The 20,810-nt window shown below is 42.9% G+C and overlaps 1 protein-coding gene across 1 annotated transcript in view; it reads right to left on the bottom strand.

Annotated features, from left to right (window-relative positions):
- LOC111961303 (band 4.1-like protein 4) overlaps window positions 1-20,810 on the bottom strand; it is a 90,284-nt gene that overhangs the window by 25,934 nt on the left and 43,540 nt on the right. Inside the window, 4 exon segments of the mRNA XM_023983469.2 lie at window positions 7,838-7,958; window positions 9,693-9,790; window positions 18,471-18,549; window positions 18,696-18,747. Of these exon segments, the coding sequence (XP_023839237.1) occupies window positions 7,838-7,958; window positions 9,693-9,790; window positions 18,471-18,549; window positions 18,696-18,747 (350 nt within the window).

The following is a 20,810-nucleotide window of genomic DNA, read 5'->3' as shown; positions in this document are numbered from 1 at the left end:
GCAGTGTAAACTCTGGACTATAAGCAGTGTGTCTGCAGTGTAAACTCTGGACTATAAGCAGTGTGTCTGCAGTGTAAACTCTGGACTATAAGCAGCGTGTCTGCAGTGTGTCTGCAGTGTAAACTCTGGCTTTGGTAAACTCTACACATTATCCTGTGCTCTACATCTCCCTTCTGATGTTATGTTTGGAGTGGTGCAACCCCTCCCTTTCCTCCTCTCCTCTCTGCTCTCCCCTCTCTGCTTTCGAGCCGTATCATTGATCTTCTGATCACACACATTAGCAACACAAAGACTCAGGCTCATTCAGCCTGTTCAAGCGTGACCCCTAGAGCTCCTCACCCCTCTCCTTCTCCTCCCCCTCTACCTCTTCTCCTTCCCTACCCTGAAGACACAATGTCACCCGGGATTCCTTACGAGTCCATTATGGATTCTGTTCACATGTTCTTTATAGGTGGCCAGGGCCGGGGACTGGGTTGATATGATTGCTGGTATAAATACGGCGAGTGACGAACGGCATTGGAACTGGGGAAGTTATTTACGGACGCTCTGGGGTGGGCGGGGACGGGTCTTCCAGGCTGTAAGTGTGTGTGTGTGCCGTTGGTGTGTGTGGTTATCCCTATGTCTCTCCACTTGGCCTGTCTGCTGCCTGTGGAACAAATGGGACCGGGACCGCCTGGTATGACGAGGCATGAATAGGACGTGGAAGAGTGTCAGAGAGCAGCAGATATATGACGGGGTGTGCTGCTTGGTGCTTGGTGCTGACTACATAGCAGATCACAGCGAGGATGACATCCACAGGCTCTGGAGAGAACTAGGGCAGATTCTCAGCCCGCTACGTCTGTCTCTCTGCATCTACTTCTCCCTCACCCTCTCTCCCACTCTTTATCTGAGTCCAGCTCCCTTTGTCTCTCTCTTACGCCTTCTGCCTCCTCTCTATCCCCACTCGGCTCTCATATCACTCACTCTCTATTTCTGTCTCTCTGCATATAACTCTCTGCCCTTTCTCCTGCTCCTTCTGTCTCCCTTTTCATCCCTCTGCTTCACCTCTGTCCCTCCTTGTTTTCATATTTCAGTGTCTCTATGTCCCTCTCTCTCCCACTGTCTGTCTCTCTTTTCCAGAGTGCCACTCCCTCTGTCTATACATTTCTCTCTCTTCCTCCCCCCTGCAACTCCTCTGTTCTCACAACCGCTCTCTATGTCTATCTGCATCGTCTCCCACCTCTTCTCTCCCACCCTCTTCCTCTCTCTGCCTCCCCTCTACCTCTATTTTGTCCACCTACCCCAGTCTTTCTCTGACCAGTCAGTCAGTCAGATAGCAGTGGGAGGACAGGAGGATGCATAGATAAACCCTCTAGCGGCTGATCTCCCATTAGCCCAGCCTGCTCCGCTGTCCTCTCTCCATGGGACACTTAGCTCACTGCGTAAATAACGACCGAGGCCTGAGCCTCATCAGCAGGCCAGAGAGCTGAGACTCCCTCCAGTATTACAGTCAGTCACAGCAGCAGACAGACAGATAGACAGACGGAGAGAGAGAGAGAGAGAGAGAGCTGCTAGAGGAGCTAAGAGCCCAATGATGCTCAGAGTCTCTCAATCATTGATAGCTGCCTGAACCCTTTTCACTTCTTACTGTGCGTACGGTTGTCTTTTCAGCAGCATTAAGAGGATGTATGATCATTAACTAACACCCTTCAGGACTTATGGGGTTGACACTGAAGAGGTACTGTAATACATAGATGGTATATGATATTGCGGTCTCAATTTTAGAAGACCAACCCGATAGGTTTCTGTTCTAGAATAATAAACTGTCTGACTGCGAGGAGAATGTTGTCATCTACAGAGAGACAGAGGACCAGACTTGGTTGCAGAGGGTATGGTGGGTCTGGATCGTTAATATGTGTGTCTGAGTGTGTGCGTGCACATGTATGTCTGTGTGTGTGTGTGTGTGTGGGGATGTGTGTCAGGCTGCCGGGGGCTGCATGGGGAGATTGTGTTGGTGTAATGTAGTGGACATTAGTGAAGAGGAGCTGGCTGTTTCTCATGTTTCACACTGAGATTAAACCACATAATCACTTCACTCAGTTCACTGTCACAATACCATGGACCATGCCACTGTTTGGAATACACAAACAACAACAGAGAATGGATGGATGGATAACTTTGGTGTGCTGTGGTCAAATTCCTCTGGAGAAAATGGGTTTATTCTCCATTCTATATCAATTCCTTCTAGAAAGATGGCTTCACTGAACTGACCTGATTCGTATCATTACATTTTAATATGTGATGATCAAAATATATTTCTCTCTTTTCAATGAAATCTGTTAAGGATCAAAACAGAGCTGTCTGTCTGTATTTATGTGTCTGTCTGTATGTATGTGTCTGTCTGTCTGATTTATATTACCATGTAATTCACAGTATTGCCTGCTCTCTCACAATGAGGAGCGTGCTTGTGAGGGCAGACCAGTCATCACAACTGTAATCTATAACCCTCCCAATAGGGTTGGGGTCCTGGCAGCACTGTGCAATCTGATTTAATACTAATGGAGGGGGGGGGGGGGGGGGGGGGGGGGGGGGGTGGGGGGGGGGAGGGGGGGGGGGGGGGGGGGGGGGGGGGGGGGGGGGGGGGGGGGGTGGGAGGGGGGGGGGGGTCTCTTAGCTCTTATCACCACGGCCTCTGGTCTTTTTCTTCTCTGTCCACAGTCTGTACTTCCTTTACCCGCTTCAAATCAAATTGTATTTCTGCACATGCGCCAAATACAACAGGTGTAGACCTTACAGTGAGAGTGCTTACTATACAAGCCCTTGTAACAAATATTAAAGAGCAGCAATTAAATAAACAAATAAGCAGGGCATATACCAGTGGGTACCGGTACAGAGTCCAATGTGCGGGCGGCACCATTAGTTTGACGGTAATATGTACATGTAGGTAAGAGTTATTAAAGTGACTATGATAGATCATAAAGAGAGTACAGGCGTAGCAGGGGGGGGGGGGGGGGGGGGGGGGGGCAATAATTGCAATAGTCCTGATTAGATTTGATTTGAGTCTTTAAGCTTGGGGGTAGAAGCGTTTAGAAGCCTCTTGGACCATAGACTTGGTGCTCGACGCAGTTTCTATACCAGCCAGTGAATGCTCCAACCCGTCTAAGCGATGCTCTCGCTATGACTACAGGGGAGACGGTAGTGGAACACAACCTACACTCGACACCACACACACACCACACACACACACACCACCCACACACACACACCACACACCACACACACAACACCACACACCACACACACACACAGAACAACACATCACCAGGGTCGTTCCACGAAATTAGGCCATTTTCACTACCTCTGATATTTTAAGTAGCAATTTTGGACCAATATTGAATTTTAAAATCCTGCTTTATTAAATGAAGTGCCCTTTAATATAGACCACATGTAAAATTCTATAAATCAGATTTCTGCCTTTTGGCATGTCCCTCTGTGACTTCTGGGAAGATTTAAACCCACTTAACCCCCAAATTCCTCCAACTTTTCACCATCACTGTAAAGTTATTTTGTTGCTTTGACAAAGTCATTTCTGTGGATTATTATTTGATTAGCGATTTCTTTTAGTTACAAAAAAACTCTCTCATTTTAAGGTCAACCAGAGAATGGCTAAAAAGAGCATAACCTGCTTTTACACTATGATTTTACTGTTTCTTTTGAAAAAGACATTTAAAAAGGAATAGTTTCACCATATTAAAATGAGAGTTTTTTCAAAAGAAACATTGAATATCTAACAGTAAAATCATAGTGTAAAAGCAGGTTATACTCTTTTTAGCCATTCTCTGGTGCTTTGTAGTGAAAAACTGCGCGAGTCGAGCATCACACGTTACAGATAGACAGGGTTGCCCCTCCCTTTTCAAATCAAATCATGTTTGTCACATGCGCCGAATACCGTGAAATGCTTACTTACAAGCCCTTAACTAACAATGCAGTTAAGAAAATAGAGTTATGAAAATATTTACTAAATAAACGTTAAAAAAATTACAACAAAAAAAAGTACTTGCACACAAGCTTCCATTCCTGCGGTCAAAAGGGGATTTAAGATTAAATTCGTCAACCCTGTTGAGCGATAGTGGAAGAGAAGCGGTGAAATTCCCTGATGTCTCCTGTCTCGTGTCCCACAGCAAATAAATGGTAATACAGTCCATTCGGAAAGTATTCAGACCCCTTGACTTTTTCCACATTTTGTTATTTTACGTTACAACCTTAACCTAAAATGTATTTCATTGTTTTTCCCCCTCATTAATCTACACACAATACCCCCATTATGACAAAGCAAAAACATTTCTTAAATATCACAATTACATAAGTATTCAGTCCCTTTACTCAGTACTTTGTTTAAGCACCTTTGGCAGCGATTATTACCTTGAGTCTTCTTGGGTATGAGGCTACAAGCTTGTTACACCTGTATTTGAGGTTTCTCCCATTCTTCTCTGCAGATCCTCTCAAGCTCTGTCAGGTTGCACAGCTATTTTCAGGTCTCTCCAGAGACGTTCGATCGGTTTCAAGTCCGGGCTCTGGCTGGGACAATCTAGGACATTCAGAGACTTGCCCCGAAGTGACTCCTGCACTGTCTTGTCTGTGTGCTTAGGGTCGTTGTCCTGTTGGAAGGTGAACCTTTGCCCCTGTCTGAGGTCCTGAGCACTCTAGAGCAGGTTTTCATCAAGGATCTCTCTGTACTTTGCTCCGTTCATCTTTCCCTCGATCCTGACTAGTCTCCCAGTCCCTGCAGCTGAAAAACAACCTCACAGCATGATGCTGCCACCACCATGCTTCACTGTAGGGATGATACCAGTTTTCCTCCAGATGTGACACTTGGCATTCAGGCCAGAGAGTTCAATCTTGGTTTCATCAGAGCAGAGAATCTTGTTTCTCATGGTCTGAGAGTCTTTAGGTATCTTTTGGCAAACTCCAAGAAGGGCTGTGACGTGCCTTTTATTAAGGAGTGGCGTCCGTCAGGCCACTCTAATATAAAGGCCTGATTGGTGGAGTGCTGCAGAGATGGTTGTCCATCTGGAAGGTTCTCCCATCTCCACAGAGGAACTCTGGAGCTCTGTCAGTGACCATTGGTTTCTTGGTCACATTCCTGACCAAGGCCCTTCACCCCTGATTGCTCATTTTGGCCAGGCGGCCAGCTTTAGGAAGAGTCTTGGTGGTTGAAGACATATTCCACTTTAAAATGATGAAGGCCACTGTGTTCTTGGGGACCTTCAATGCTGCAGACATTTTTTGGTACCCTTCCCCAGATCTGTGCCTTGACACAATCCTGTCTCGGAGCTCTACAGACAATCCTTCGACTCATGGTTGGTTGTTGCTCTAACATGCACTGTCAACTGTGGGACCTTATATAGACAGATGTGTGCCTTTTCCAAATCATGTCAATCAATAGAATTACCACAGGTGGACTCCAATCAAGTTGTAGAAACATCTCAAGGATGATCAATGGAAACAGGATGCACCTGAGCTTAATTTTGAGTCTCTCAGCAAAGGGTCTAATACTTACAGTTGAAGTCAGAAGTTTACATACACTTAGGTTGGAGTCATTAAAATCGTTTTCTCAACCACTCACAAAATTTCTTGTTAACAAACTATAGTTTGGCAGTCGGTTAGGACATCTACTTTCTGCATGACACAAGTAATTTTTCGAACAATTGTTTACAGACAGATTATTTCACTTATAATTCACTGTATCACAATTCCAGTGGGTTAGAAGTTTACATACACTAAATTGACTGTGCCTTTAAACAGTATGGAAAATTCCAGAAGTGATGTACGGCTATAGAAGCTTCTGATCGGCTAATTGAACATCTTTGAGTCAATTAGAGGTGTACCTGTGGATGCATTTCAAGGCCTACCTTCAAACTCGTGCCTCTTCGCTTGACATCATGGGAAAATCAAAGAAATCAGCCAAGACCTCAGAAAACAAATTGTAGACTCCACAAGTCTGGTTCATCCTTGGGAGCAATTTCCAAACGCCTGAAGGTACCACATTCATCTGTACAAACAACAGTATGCAAGTATAAAACCATGGGACCACACAGCCGTCAAACGCACAGGAAGGAGACTCGTTCTGTCTCCTAGAGATGAACGTACTTTGGTGTGAAAAGTGCAAATCAATCCAGACAACAGCAAAGGACCTTGTGAAATGCTGAAGGAAACAGGTACAAAAGTATCTATATCCACAGTAAAACGAGTTCTATATCGACATAACCTGAAAGCCGCTCAGCAAGGAAGAGCCACTGCTCCAAAACCACCATAAAAAAAGCCAGACTACGGTTTGCAACTGCACAAGATCGTACTTTTTGGAGAAATGTCCTCTGGGCTGATGAAACAAAATAGAACTGTTGGCCATAATGACCATTGTTATGTTTGGAGGAAAAAGGGGGAGGCTTGCAAGCCGAAGAACACCATCCCAACCGTGAAGCACGGGGGTGGCAGCATCATCTTGTGGGGGTGCTTTGCTGCAGGAGAGACTGGTGCACCTCACATAATAGATTGCATCATGAGGTAGGAAAATKATTTGGATATATTGAGGCAACATCTCAAGATAGACATCAGTCAGGAATTTAAAGCTTGTTTGCAAATGGGTCTTCCAAATGGACAATTAAAGAATGAAAATGTATTAAAAAAACGTCCAAAGTTGTGGCAAAATGGCTTAAGAACAACAAAGTCAAGGTATTGGAGTGGCCATCACAAAGCCCTGACCTCAATACTATAGAAAATGTGTGGGCAGAACTGAAAAAGTGTGTGCGAGCAAGGAGGCCTACAAACCTGACTCAGTTAYATCAGCTCTGTCAGGAGGAATGGGCCAAAGTTCACCCAACTTATTGTGGGAAGCTTGTGGAAGGCTACCCAAAACGTTTGACCCAAGTTCAATAATTTAAAGGCAATGCTACCAAATACTAATTGAATGTGTGTAAACGTCTGACCCACTGGGAATGTGATGAAAGAAATAAAACCTAAAATAATTCATTCTCTCTACTATTATTCTGACATTTCACATTCTTAAAATAAAGTGGTGATCCTAACTGACCTAAGACAGGGAACTTTTACAAGGAGTAAATGTCAGGAATTGTGAAAAACTGAGTTTAAATGTATTTGGCTAAGGTGTATGTAAACCTCCGACTTCAACTGTAAATAAGGTATTTCTAAAAACCTGTTTTAGCATCGTCATTATCGGGTATTGTGTATAGATTGATGAGGACTTTTTTTCAATTGAAAACATTTTAGAATAAGGCTATAACTAAACAAAATGTGGAAAAAGTCAAGGGGTCTGAATACTTTCCGAAGGAACTGTATATATAAACATAGATAACAGTATGTCTGTGTCAACAGTCTTGTTTTGAGAGCCAACAAAACGCTTCAGAACAGATAAATGAAGGACTCAACTGGGGTTTAGTATTACAGTGCCAGTACTAGCAAACAGTTACAGATAAAGTAGTCTCTGTTATATCTCAGCGAGTTCTAAATGCTTTCTGAGAAATGATTAGATCAGATACTGTAGATAGTCCAATCCCTTATGAGACAGAAATAATACACCAACAGAAACTACATAACCCAGCCACTGTAACAGTACAGTCACAGTAACAAACATATCTGACGCAAAGAACAGTGGAGAGAGAGGAGACCCTTTCACACGCATAGTGTATAATCTGTTATGAGGGGATCAGACTGGGATTAGGGATTGGGCTGGCTGTCAAGAGGAGTAAGGGGGAGATAGGGGAGAAGGAGGAGAGGAGGAAGAAAGGAGAAATGAGGAGATAGGAGAGGAAGATGAGATGAGAGGAGAGGGCTTCCTTACGTTACGGTTTTGTGAATCGTCTCGATGGCGTCTTCCAGTTCCTCTTTCTGGTCCGGGACGAAACGGTACTCTGACACGTAGCCTGACGCATGTTTGTACGGGTCGTAGTCGCCAAGTTCAGCTGGAGAGAAAGAGTGAAAGACATATGAGCGTACCCAAACACGAACACACACATTTTGAATGTGTGAGAGATCATATAATACTATGAACAGTGACATCACATACAGTTGAAGTTGGAAGTTCACATACACCTTAGCCAAATACATTTAAACTCAGTTTTTTTTTCTTCTCACAATTCCTGACATTTAGTCCTAGGAAAAATAGCCTGTCTTAGGTCATTTAGGATCACCACTTTATTTTAAGATTGTGAAATGTCAGAATAATATTAGAGAGAATGATTTATTTCAGCTTTTATTTCATCACATTCCCAGTGGGTCAGAAGTTTACATACGCTCAATTAATATTTGGTAGCACTGCCTTTAAATTGTTGAACTTGGGTCAAACGTTTTGGGTTGCCGCCTTCCACAAGCTTCCCTCAATAAGTTGGGTGAATTTTGGCCCATTCCAGCTGACAGAGCTGGTGTAATGTAGTCAGGTTTGTAGGCCTCCTTGCTCGCACACACTTTTTCAGTTCTGCCCACAAATGTTCTACAAGATTGAGGTCAGGGCTTTGTGATGGCAACTCCAATACCTTGACTTTGTTGTCCTTAAGCCATTTTGCCACAACTTTGGAAGTATGCTTGGGGTCATTGTCCATTTGGAAGACCCATTTGCGACCAAGCTTTAACTTCATGACTGATGTCTTGAGATGTTGCCTCAATATATCCAAATAATTTTCCTGCCTCATGATGCCATCTATTTTGTGAGGTGCACCAGTCCCTCCTGCAGCAAAGCACCCCCACAAGATGATGCTGCCACCCCCGTGCTTCACGGTTGGGATGGTGTTCTTCGGCTTGCAAGCATCCCCTTTTTCCTCCAAACATAACAATGGTCATTATGGCCAAACAGTTTTATTTTCGTTTCATCAGACCAGAGGACATTTCTCCAAAAAGTACGATCTTTGTCCCCATGTGCAGTTGCAAACCGTAGTCTGGCTATTTTTTGCTGAGCGGCCTTTCAGTTTATGTTGATATAGGACTCGTTTTACTGTGGATATAGATACTTTTGTACCTGCTTTCTCCAGCATCTTCACAAGGTCTTTTGCTGTTGTTCTAGGATTGATTTGCACCAAAGTATGTTCATCTCTAGGAGACAGCGCATGTCTCCTTCCTGAGTGGTATGACGGCTGCGTGGTCCCATGGTGTTTATACTTGCGTACTATTGTTTGTACAGATGAACTTGGTACCTTCAGGCATTTGGAAATTGCTCCCACGGATGAACCAGGCTTGTGGAGGTCTACAAGCAAAGAGGCACTGAGTTTGAAGGTAGGCCTTGAAATGCATCCACAGGTACACCTCCAATTGACTCAAATGTTGTCAATTAGCCGATCAGAAGCTTCTAAAGCCATGACATCCTTTTCTGGAATTTTCCAAGCTGTTTAAAGGCACAGTCAACTTAGTGTATGTAAACTTCTGACCCACTTGAATTGTGACAGTGAATTATAAGTGAAATAATCTGTCTGTAAACAATTGTTCGAAAAATTACTTGTGTCATGCAGAAAGTAGATGTCCTAACCAACTTGCCAAACTATAGTTTGTTAACAAGAAATTTGTGGAGTTGTTGAAAAACTATTTTTAATGACTCCAACCTAAGTGTATGTAAACTTCCGACATCAACTGTAATACAATTATTGAATTTCTTTTCATTCACAATTTACTCTCTCTACTTCTCTCTCTCTCTCTTTGTGGGTACTCACATTGTATGGCCAGAGCTGCCAGCTGTGCGCTGATATCAAGGGGACAGGGAATTCTGCCTTGTAGTACATCTTGCTTTACCTGCAGGAAGAATTGGTACCTACAGTACCAAGGCACAGACTCTGGCCAAGTGAGACACACATCCTTAAATCCCACACATATAGCACATTAAATACAATACATGCAAATAACAACACAACCACCAAGCACGGAGAGTACATGTGTACTGTGCAAGGTTATTATAGTTTTGTGTTTTTATTTTTTTTTATTTTTTATATACAGTACCAGTCAAAAGTTTGGACACACCTACTCATTGCAGGGTTTTTCTTTATTTTTTACTATTTTCTACATTGTAGAATAATAGTGAAGACATCAAAACTATTAAATAACACATATGGAATCATGTAGTAACCAAAAAAAGTGTTAAAAATATCTAAATATATTTGAGATTAGAGATTATTCAAAGTAGCCACCCTTTGCCATGATGACAGCTTTGCACACTTTTGGCATTCTCTCAACCAGCTTCACCTGGAATGCTTTTCCAACAGTCTTGAAGGAGTTCCCACATATGATGAGCAGATGTTGGCTGCTTTTCCTTCACTCTGTGGTCCAACTTATCCCAAACCATCTCAATTGGGTAGAGGTTGGGTGATTGTGGAGGCCAGATTATCTGATGCAACACTCCATCACTCTCCTTGGTCAAATAGCCTTACACAGCCTGGAGGTGTGTTGGGTCATTGTTCTGTTGAAAAACAAATGATAGTCCCACTAAGCGCAAACCAGATGGGATGGCGTATCACTGCAGAATGCTGTGGTAGCCATGCTGGTTAAGAGTGCCTTGAATTCTAAATATATCACTGATGGTGTCACCAGCAAAGCACCCGCACACCATCACATTTCCTCCTCCACGCTACATGGTGGGAACCACACATGCAGAGATCATACGTTCACCTACTCTGCGTCTAACAAATACACTGCGGTTGGAACCAAAAAACTCACATTTTGACTCATCAGACCAAAGGACAGATTTCCACAGGTCTAATGTCCATTGATTGTGTTTCTTGACTGACCCAAGCAAGTCTCTTCTTATTATTGGTGTCCTTTAGTAGTGGTTTCTTTGCAGCAATTCGACCATGAAGGCCTAATTCACACAGTCTCCTCTGAACAGTTGATGTTGAGGTGTGTCTGTTACTTGAACTCTTGTGAAGCATTTATTTGGGCTGCAATTTCTGAGGCTGGTAAGTCTAATGAACTTATCCTCTGCAGCAGAGATAGCTCTGGGTCTTCCTTTCCTGTGGCGGTTCTCATGAGAGCCAGTTTCTTCATAGCGCTTAAAGGTTTTTACTAACCCTACCTTGTCACAGCACAATTGATTGGCTCAAACGCATTAAGGAAAGACATTCCAAAAATGTACTTTTAACAAGGCACACCTGTTAATTGAAATGCATTCCAGGTTACTACCTCATGAACATGGTTGAGAGAATGCCAAGAGTGTGCAAAGCTGTAATCAAGGCAAAGCGTGGCTACTTTGAAGAATCTCAAATATAAAATATATTTTGATTTGTTTAACACTTTTTTGGTTACTAAATGATTCCATACATGTTATTTCATAGTGTTGATGTCTTCACTATTATTAATGTAGGAAATAGTAAAAATAAAGAAAAACCCTGCAATGAGTAGGTGTGTCCAAACTTTTGACTGGTACTGTATATATACAAACATGAAATAAAAAGTTTCAGTTTTCAGATCTGATTTACTTATTTCATTTAAGTTTTATATTAAAAAAAAAGTAGTTTTCATATTATTTAGTTTCAGTTTTAGTTTTAGTGTTAGGGACAGAAAGTAGCCGATGCCTTGAGGCTAGGAGCCATTTATGTGTTGTATAGTTGTGTTTTTGGGGATATCCCTTCTTGCCACTGTGGGGCAGTAATGTATAAGCTGATGAGTCAGAGCATAGGTTAAGTTAGGTTTAAAGGTCGACTCAGTGAGATGATATAGATGTATAAAGTAAACAGTAGGAGTGGGTCAATTTCCGCAACAGTGCGAGGCTAAACCTCTCTGATCTTTTGGTCCCGTAGCTACCACGTTATAGCAGCTTGAAGCGCACCCGTGCACAGATACTCTGTGTGACTGTGTGAGAGCAAAGTCTTGCATTACGCTCATCTCATTGGGTGTGTTTGAGTAGTATGGCTAACGAAGCCTCACTGTAGACGAAGGTCGATGAGTGAAGTCAGGGGAGGTGCATATGCGACAGCTTGAAGTCAGACACTGTAGTGCAGGGGTGTCAAACTCATTCCATGGAGGGCCTACTGTCTGCTGGTGTTTGGTATTTCCTTTCAATTAAGACCTAGACAACCAGTTGAAGGGAGTTCCTTACTAATTAGTGACCTGAATTCATCAATCAAGTACAAAGGAAGAGAGAAATCCTGCAGACAATTGGCACTCCGTGGAATGAGTTTGACACGTGCTGTCGACGTTTTCTAATAGCAAGGCTCAGATCAACATGGCAGTGTCAACATAGCTGCTATTGTTAATAAAAGTTTCTTTATACATGTTGAAAGCTTTTCTATACTCCCATATCACACACTCAAACTAAAAACATTAATTAATTGGTCAGAGAGGTCTCAAATATCACTTTAATGTGTATCCTCTGTTCTGCCTGTAGCTTTAAAATAGTGGCTAAGTTGGTTCCTGTTTCATTCACGTATTCGGTCACATTCGCATGGGTCAACCAAAGACAGACACCTAATGGTTGACAAATAGTGCCTCTCACTACCCAGGCGTTTGGCTGCATGGTGCAGTTGGTGAGAAGCAACTGCAGCGACTTGAAGCCAACTTCATCAAAAATTCAACATGTAGGCGCAAGTTGGACATTTKTTTCCCATAATGCAACACACTTTGAAAGGTGGTCACCGACTAGACAAAATGTATCCGCTCGAACGCGCCCAATATCTGCTGTACTGCTCGCTTCATCTTTCTGTCTACATTTAAATTATTTAAAGTCAATGGGCGCGTTCGAGCTGATCACTTTTGTCAAGTCGATGGTCACGGCCTTTCAAAGTGTGTTGCATTATGGGGATAAACATGTTCCGACTGCATGAACTTTACAAAAAAATCACGTGATCAAAGGTCATCCAAAATGGACCCCTAAGCCTCATGCACTTGGAGATCCAGAGATAATTCAACAGGTGTAAGCAATATGGTAATAGCTCAACCTTGCCTTCTGATAGGCTGTGTAGGACAAGAAGTTTCGTTTAATTTTATTTCTTGAATTTTTTGACCGGTATTTCCAGAATTAGGAAATGCTGTTTAATTGACACAAGCTGTCTCCAATCAATTATTCAAGGTCTGGTTGTGCGCGAGTCCACAACGYCTATTATTTGGCAGGGACTACTATTTGTAGATCAGTGATTCTACACCTCACTTTGCTCAATCTGATCCTCTCCAACAGACTCAATCCCTGATCATCGGTGGTTATAAAAATGAGGCAATTAGGACAGTTAAATGGGAGAGACTATGAATCCCACCAGAAAAATCACAATATCGCTTGAAAAAACAGTGTGCCAATACCCCGCTGGGACGTTCTTTGCAGACAACAATATATTMAAAACCTGCAATTTAGCTTTAGATTATAAACAGAAAGACAAGATAGACAGCCATCTAAATAAAAATAATAAGAAAAACACGTTACGCTGTTTTAGGTTGTGGAGGATATAGCGAAACAGTCTCATCCTTACATAAGATACCGTCAATTAACAAAATATTTCACATTCGTTGTCTGCTCTTAACATGTGGGCACGATAGGCATTTTTAAATCAGAAAATGGCTAGCCTATTTTCATTCACTATAGAAATAACRACCCAACATCTTCTCCGACCCTTTTAAGATCGCAGTATTTGGAGAGACATGCTTCTCCGACCTCAACAAAGTGCACATAAAAGTGCAGGTACTCGGAATTATATTCTGACACAGTTGAATAGTTCACTGCCTGTAAAAACACTGCATCAACAAGAACAACTTTAACATCTTCTCCCAGCTCTCCTACAAAATATGAAGAAACTTTGTCTTGTCGTTGTTATGAAGATGCTTTCTGCCTGCGCCTCCGTTCTTTACATGCGTCTTAATGAATGCGCTCATTTTGTGATTGTCAACTTTTCCGAGAGGGATGTTGGCACTTGCAAAAGCCATATCTTCAGTGTTTACGTTTTTTTTTAATAGCGAATGAAAATGGCTACTTTGTTCCGAAATAGGCTATATTTTCTTAGATAAAATGCCTATCATTTTCATATAATGTTGATAACAGACAATGAATAAGTTAAATATTTATGTTGATAATGTCCTTAAGATAGGCTAATCATTTGGTGCATTAGGCTAAAGCATAGGTTGCTGATAAGAATAACAGTCAGCAAAATGCCTGGCCCTAGCTATATGGAAGTATCATGTTGCTTATACCATTCAAATCCTTAGATCTCCTTCTCACTAATTGATTGTACAACGTACACCCATATTATTTCAGCTTTTGAGTGTATGATATGGGGGTTGGAGACATAGAGAGACAGAAAAACGTTTATTATAAACAATAGCAACACTGCCATGTTGTTCTGAGCCTTGCTGCTGGAAACCCACATAGTGCGTGACTTTCGACTGCCGCACCTCCCCCGACCTCAACTTTAGTCTACAGTCGGTTGCTTTAGCCTTACGACTCAAACGCGTCCAATCTCAATGTGACCTGCCAAATTCAGAAGCTTGAAAACCCCATTAGAAAAAAAGCTTGAAAACCCCATTAGAATTTTGACCAAAATGTAGATAAAGAAAACTTAAACTGAACATAATTCACAATGGTTTTTATTTAATTTTAGTTTGTTTTGGAGTCAAAGATAATAGTTTCAGTATACTTGTAGTTTTTCAAACAGGTTTTTAAAATGATTTGATTTCAGTTTCTACCACATCTCCAGATTCTTACCGCAAGCTCTGAACCTTTACTCCGGATCATCACAGCTAGCTAGCTGCTATCCGAGGGGCTACTCCTGTCTAACGTCTCTGTCCCGAAGCAAGCATCAGTTAGCCTGGAGCTAGCCTCGAGCTAGGCCCATCTCCCGGCTACCCTAAGAGATCCATGAAGCAATTCCTGGGCTTCAATTACCTCTTTTGCCAATTGCCCTGGACATTTTGCTGCTGACACGGAGCCCCGCCGATCAATCACGACTTGTCTACCGACGTAACCGTCCGAGGGGGGTTCTGTCCCGAAGCAAGCACCAGTTAGCCTGGAGCTAGCCTGGAGCTAGGCCCTTCTCCCGGCTAAGCCGAAGAATTCCATCAGATAATTCCTGGGCTTCAATACCTCTTCTACCAATTGGCCTGGACCCTTTGCAGCCGACACGGAGCCCCGCCGATCCATCACGACTGGTCTGCAGACAAAACCATCCGAGGGGGTTTCAACAGACTCTTCCGTTGAGACGTCCCCCTGAGGCTCATCTGCTAGCCTGCTGCTAGCCCCGCCCTGCTAACTGTGTGAATCGCCGTGTGTCCAGCTCGCCTAGCTACTCACTGGACCCTATGATCACTCGGCTACAAATGCCTCTCCCTAATGTCAATATGCCTTGTCTATTGCTGTTTTGGTTAGTAATTTTTGTCTTATTTCACAGTAGAGCCTCCAGCCCTGCTCAATATGCCTTAGCTAGCCCTTATGTTCCATCCCCCACCCATGCGGTGACCGCACCTGGCTTAAATGGTGCCTCTCGAGACAAAACCTCTCTCATCGTCACTCAATGCCTAGGCTTACCTCCACTGTACTCACATCCTACCATACCCTTGTCTGTACATTATGCCTTGAATCTATTCTTCCGCGCCCAGAAACCTGCTCCTTTTACTCTCTGTTCCGAACGCACTAGACGACCAGTTCTTTTAGCTTTTAGCCGTACTCTTATCCTACTCCTCCTTTGTTCCTCTGGTGATGTAGAGGTTAACCCAGGCCCTGCAGTCCCCAGCATCAATACCATTCCCCAGACGCTCTCAATTGTTAACTTCTATAACCGTAAAAGCATTGGTTTCATGCATATTAACATTAGAAGCCTCCTTCCTAAGTTTGTTTTATTCACTGCTTTAGCACACTCCGCCAACTCGGATGTCCTAGCCGTGTCTGAATCGTGGCTTAGGAAGGCCACCAAAAATCCTGAAATTTCCATCCCTAACTATAACATTTTCCGACAAGATAGAACTGCCAAAGGGGACGGAATTGCAATCTACTGCAGAGATAGCCTGCAGAGTTCTGTCATACTATCCAGGTCTGTGCCCAAACAAGTTGAGCTTCTACTTTTAAAATCCACCTTTCCAGAAACAAGTCTCTCACCGTTGACGCTTGTTATAGACACCTCTGCTAAATACACCTCTGCTGTCTTCAACCAGGATCTCAGCGTTCACTGCCTCATTGCCTGCGTGCGTACTGGGTTTGCAGTCAAACGACCACCCCTCATCCCTGTCAAACGCTCCGTGAAACACTTCAGCGAGCAGGCCTTTCTAATCGACCTGGCTCGGGTATCCTGGGAGGATATTGACCTCATCCCGTTAGTAGAGGATGCCTGGATGCTCTTTAAAAGTGCTTTCCTGACCATCTTAAATAAGCATGCCCCATTAAAAAAATGTAGAACTAAGAACAGATATAGCCCTTGGTTCACCCCAGACTTGACTGCCTTTGACCAGCACAAAAACATCCTGTGGCGTTCTGCATTAGCGTCGAATAGCCCCCGCGATATGCAACTTTCAGGGAAGTCAGGAACCAATATACTCAGTCTGTTAGGAAAGCTAAGGCTAGTTTAAAAAAAAGAAAATTGCTTCCTGTAGCATGAATTCCAAAAGGTTTTGGGACACTGTAAAGTCCATGGAGAATAAGAGCACCTCCTCCCAGCTGCCCACTGCACTAAGGATAGGAAACACTGTCACCACCGATAAATTTACGATAATCGATCATTTCAATAAGCATTTTTCCACGGCTGGCCATGCTTTCCACCTGGCTACCCCTAACGTGGCCAACATCTCAACACCCCCTGCAGCAACTTGCCCAACCCTCCCCCCTGCTTCTCCTTCACCCAAATCCAGACAGCTGATGTTCTGAAAGAACTGCAAAATCTGGATCCCTACAAATCAGCTGGGCTAGACAATCTGGACTATATCTTTCTAAAATGATCCGCTCGAAATTGTTGCAACCCCTATTACTAGCCTATTCGACCTCTTTCGTATCGTCTGAGATCCCAAAAGATTGGATAGCTGCCACGGTCATCCCTCTCTTCAAAGGGGGAGACACTCTAGACCCAAACTGTTATAGACCTATATCCATCCTGCCCTGCCTTTCTAAAATCTTCGAAAGCCAAGATAATAAACAGATCACCGACCATTTCGAATCCCACCGTACCTTCTCCAATATGCAATCTGGTTTCCGAGCTGGTCATGGGTGCACCTCAGCCAGGCTGAAGGTCCTAAAAGATATCATAATCGCCATCGATAAAAGACAGTACTGTGCAGCCGTCTTCATCGACCTGGCCAAGGCTTTCGACTCTGTCAATCACCGCATTTTTATCGGCAGACTCAATAGCCGTGGCTTCTCAAATGATTGCCTTGCCTGGTTCACCAACTACTTCTCAGATAGAGTTCAGTGTGTCAAATCGGAGGGCCTGTTGTCCAGACCTCTGGCAGTCTCTATGGGGGTGCCACAGGGTTCAATTCTCGGGCCGACTCTTTTCACTGTACATATCAATGATGCTCTTGCTGCTGGTAATTCTATGATCCACCTCTACGCAGACGACACCATTCTGTATACATCTGGCCCTTCTTTGGACACTGTGCTAACAAACCTCCAAACGAGCTTCAATGCCATACAACGCTCCTTCCATGGCCTCCGACTGCTTTTACATTCTAGTAAAACTAAATGCATGCTCCTCAACCGATTGCTGCCTGCACCCTCCCGCCCGACTAGCATCACTACTCTGGACGGTTCTGACCTAGAATATGTGGACAACTACAAATACCTAGGTGTCTGGTTAGAATGTAAACTCTCCTTCCAGAGTTAGGGTTAGGGTTACATTAAGCATCTCCAATCCAAAATTAAATCTAGAATCGGCTTCCTATTTCACAACAAAGCCTCCTTCACTCATGCCGCAAAACATACCCTCGTAAAACTGACTATCCTACCAAATCTCTCTCTCTAATTTTAAGCATCAGCTGTCTGAGCAGCTTACCGATCACTGTACCTGTACACAGACAATCTGTAAATCGCACACCTCATCCCCATTTTATTACTTACCCTCTTGCTCTTTTGCACCCCAGTATCTCTACTTGCACATCATCATCTGCACATCTATCACTCCAGTATTAATGCAAAATTGTAATTATTTTAGCCTCTAGGGCCTATTTATTGCCTTACCTCCCTACTCTTCTACATTTGCACACACTCTACATAGATTTTTCGATTTTTCTTTTCTTTTGTGTTATTGACTGTACATTTGTTTGTGTAACTCTGTGTTGTTGTTTTTGTCGCACTGCTTTGCTTTATCTTGGCCAGGTCGCAGTTGTAAATGACAACTTGTTCTCAACTGGCCTACCTGGTTAAATAAAGGCGAAATAAAAATAAATGAAAGTTTACTGAATAGTTTTTCATGATTCGTTTCGTTACCTTGGTACTGTGAATGTATGTAGGCCGTGCCACATGTAAGCTATTTTGCATGTGTGGAGGTGCTAGCCAATTAAGTACACAATAGTGAGACATGAGAAGTCCTGACAATGCACACCTTGTTATTTCTTCTTTTAGCTTGCAGGGATCCTCAGCATAAAACTTGACCCCAAAATAGAGTGTGTATGGAGGCCCCGCTGAGAGAAAGGGAGAGAGAGAGAGAGAGTCAGAGGTAGAGAGAGCCTTCCATTTCACTAACAGCAGCAACCTTCTACTGTAAATCACTGCATCCAAACAGCTGAGAGACATTCAACTCAACGCAGAGCGAAGAGGAGATACTTACTCGTTATTAAATCTTTGTGTTCTGAAAGGGTTTTTGAGGGGTCAAGCCAATACTGCAAACAAACAAAAAAACACAAACAGAAGACATTTAATTACATACAAAAAGTATTGCCATGATGATTATTTGTTTACTTAAGTAGTACCATACGTAATATACAATATGTAACTAGTAGCCTATGTGTACGGTAACAATTACAGTATGTTCTGTAACAAGCTACCTTGAGCATGAGTATTCAGTAATTGTCTGGAAGAAAGAGATGCACTTTGTCAGATCATGGCTGAGCAGTGTGTGTGTGTGTGTGTGTGTGTAGTGTGCAGTCAGTGTATTGGACAGAATGCAGGCAGTTCCAGAGAGGGATGTTCAGTCATGCAAATTCTGGCGTAATAGTGAAGCCACATTTAAAACCAACTTTTATCCAAGCTGTCTTGTTGAAAAGAAGTGTGACTGTGTGAGTCATTAAAATCTGCATCAATAAAACATGGAGTTAGAACAGGTCACAGCCTGCTGGCTTTTATGAATTATCTTATGCTGACTCTACTGGCATTTTGGATTTACAGACAGTCTTTGGTGGGTATTTGTATCTTGTTTGGCCTCTAGCTCTCACATCAATGAACATCTGATTTGGGTAACTTCCTGCAAGACTGCCTGGATTTCTGTGCACAAAGTCCTGATGGGACGTTGATGATGCATAATGCTGTGGGACAGGAATGTGATGTGATATGTACAGGACTTTTATTGTGATCCACCCATACCTGTGTTCTAATTGGCTACTGTATTAAAGCAAAGGCTTCTGAGTAGACCAGTCAGAGCTGCCATGATCTAGTGTATGGAGGTGTCACCATTCCCTCTCCACATATTATTTCTTTTATATCCCGTTATGAGTTATGCAGAGTCTCAGCATTAAAGTTTGCAGTCGAATGCACTGATGACGCATTGTCAGCTTGGTCAACTACGAGACCTACAACCAACAGCCTTACAGTGCTTTATAATGTGACATAAAATAAAAGCACTGTATCTCCTGCAAGACTGCCTGGCCTGCACAGTGTCCTTATGTCACACCGATTAGGCATAATACAACCGGGATCATCAAGTAGATTCAGCCGCAGGACGACTTTTTATTGAGCAGATGGTCGCGGGGCCAGAACTTAATTACACAAATGTGTAGACTGCAAATTGACCGCAAGAAGCCCAAACAGATATAATATTTGACTAAAACCTTGCTTACATTTGTATATGATCACGTGTCTCTCTATTATGAGTAAGAATACTTGGAAACAGATTTCCAAAATTAATCTTTTATGACCAACAATGAAAATTCTAAAAAGATTGCTTTTGGGCAGAAAACTTGGGGTCCAAACAAACCATCCCCGGGTCAAATTAGTCCCGCGGCCCACCAGTTGGGGAACCCTGTTGTATAATGTGACTTAACATAAGTGGTTGAAAGAAAAGACAAAGTACACTGCTAAAATAACAGCGCTTTTTGGTTCTATATAGAAACTTTTCTTTTAGCAGAGTACAGTGACATCACTCCCAACAAACCTCAGCAGTGGGTTTACAATACAACATCCTGCTTTAAACAGCCTTTTCAGTGGCTAATCATTGAGCATGTTCAATGCCGCTCTGAACACAATGTACAAATTACCCTACCCTAATATAAACACTGTGGAGGTCTCAAACAAGAATAACCTATAGTATATGAAGCTAACTAGATGTGTTCCAACACCCACACTAGTATATGACTTTGAAGGAAAGGTATGCATTCAAAGTAGTATGCTAGTGTGGATATTGGAACATGTCCTTCACCTCAAACATAACAATCCACATCTACAAGTGTCATGTTCACTGGTTATATAGTATATTCACTGGGTGGCAGGTAGCCTAGTGGTTAGAGTGGTGGGCCAGTAACCAAAAGGTTGCTGGTTCAAATACCTGACAAGGTGAAAAATCTGCCAATGTGCCCTTGAGCAAGGCACTTAACTCTAATTTGCTCCAGGGGTGCCATACTAGTATAACTGACCCTGTAAAACAACACATTTCACTGCATCTAACCGGTGTACGTCACAACACATATTYTTTTCTTCTCTCTCATAAAGACATACATACATTTATGTGTTT

The sequence above is a fragment of the Salvelinus sp. IW2-2015 genome, linkage group LG4q.1:29 (genome assembly GCF_002910315.2).
Source record: "Salvelinus sp. IW2-2015 linkage group LG4q.1:29, ASM291031v2, whole genome shotgun sequence".
Lineage (NCBI taxonomy): Eukaryota > Metazoa > Chordata > Actinopteri > Salmoniformes > Salmonidae > Salvelinus > Salvelinus sp. IW2-2015.
Note: the sequence above shows the minus strand (reverse complement) of the source record. Positions and strands in the feature narration are given on the sequence as shown.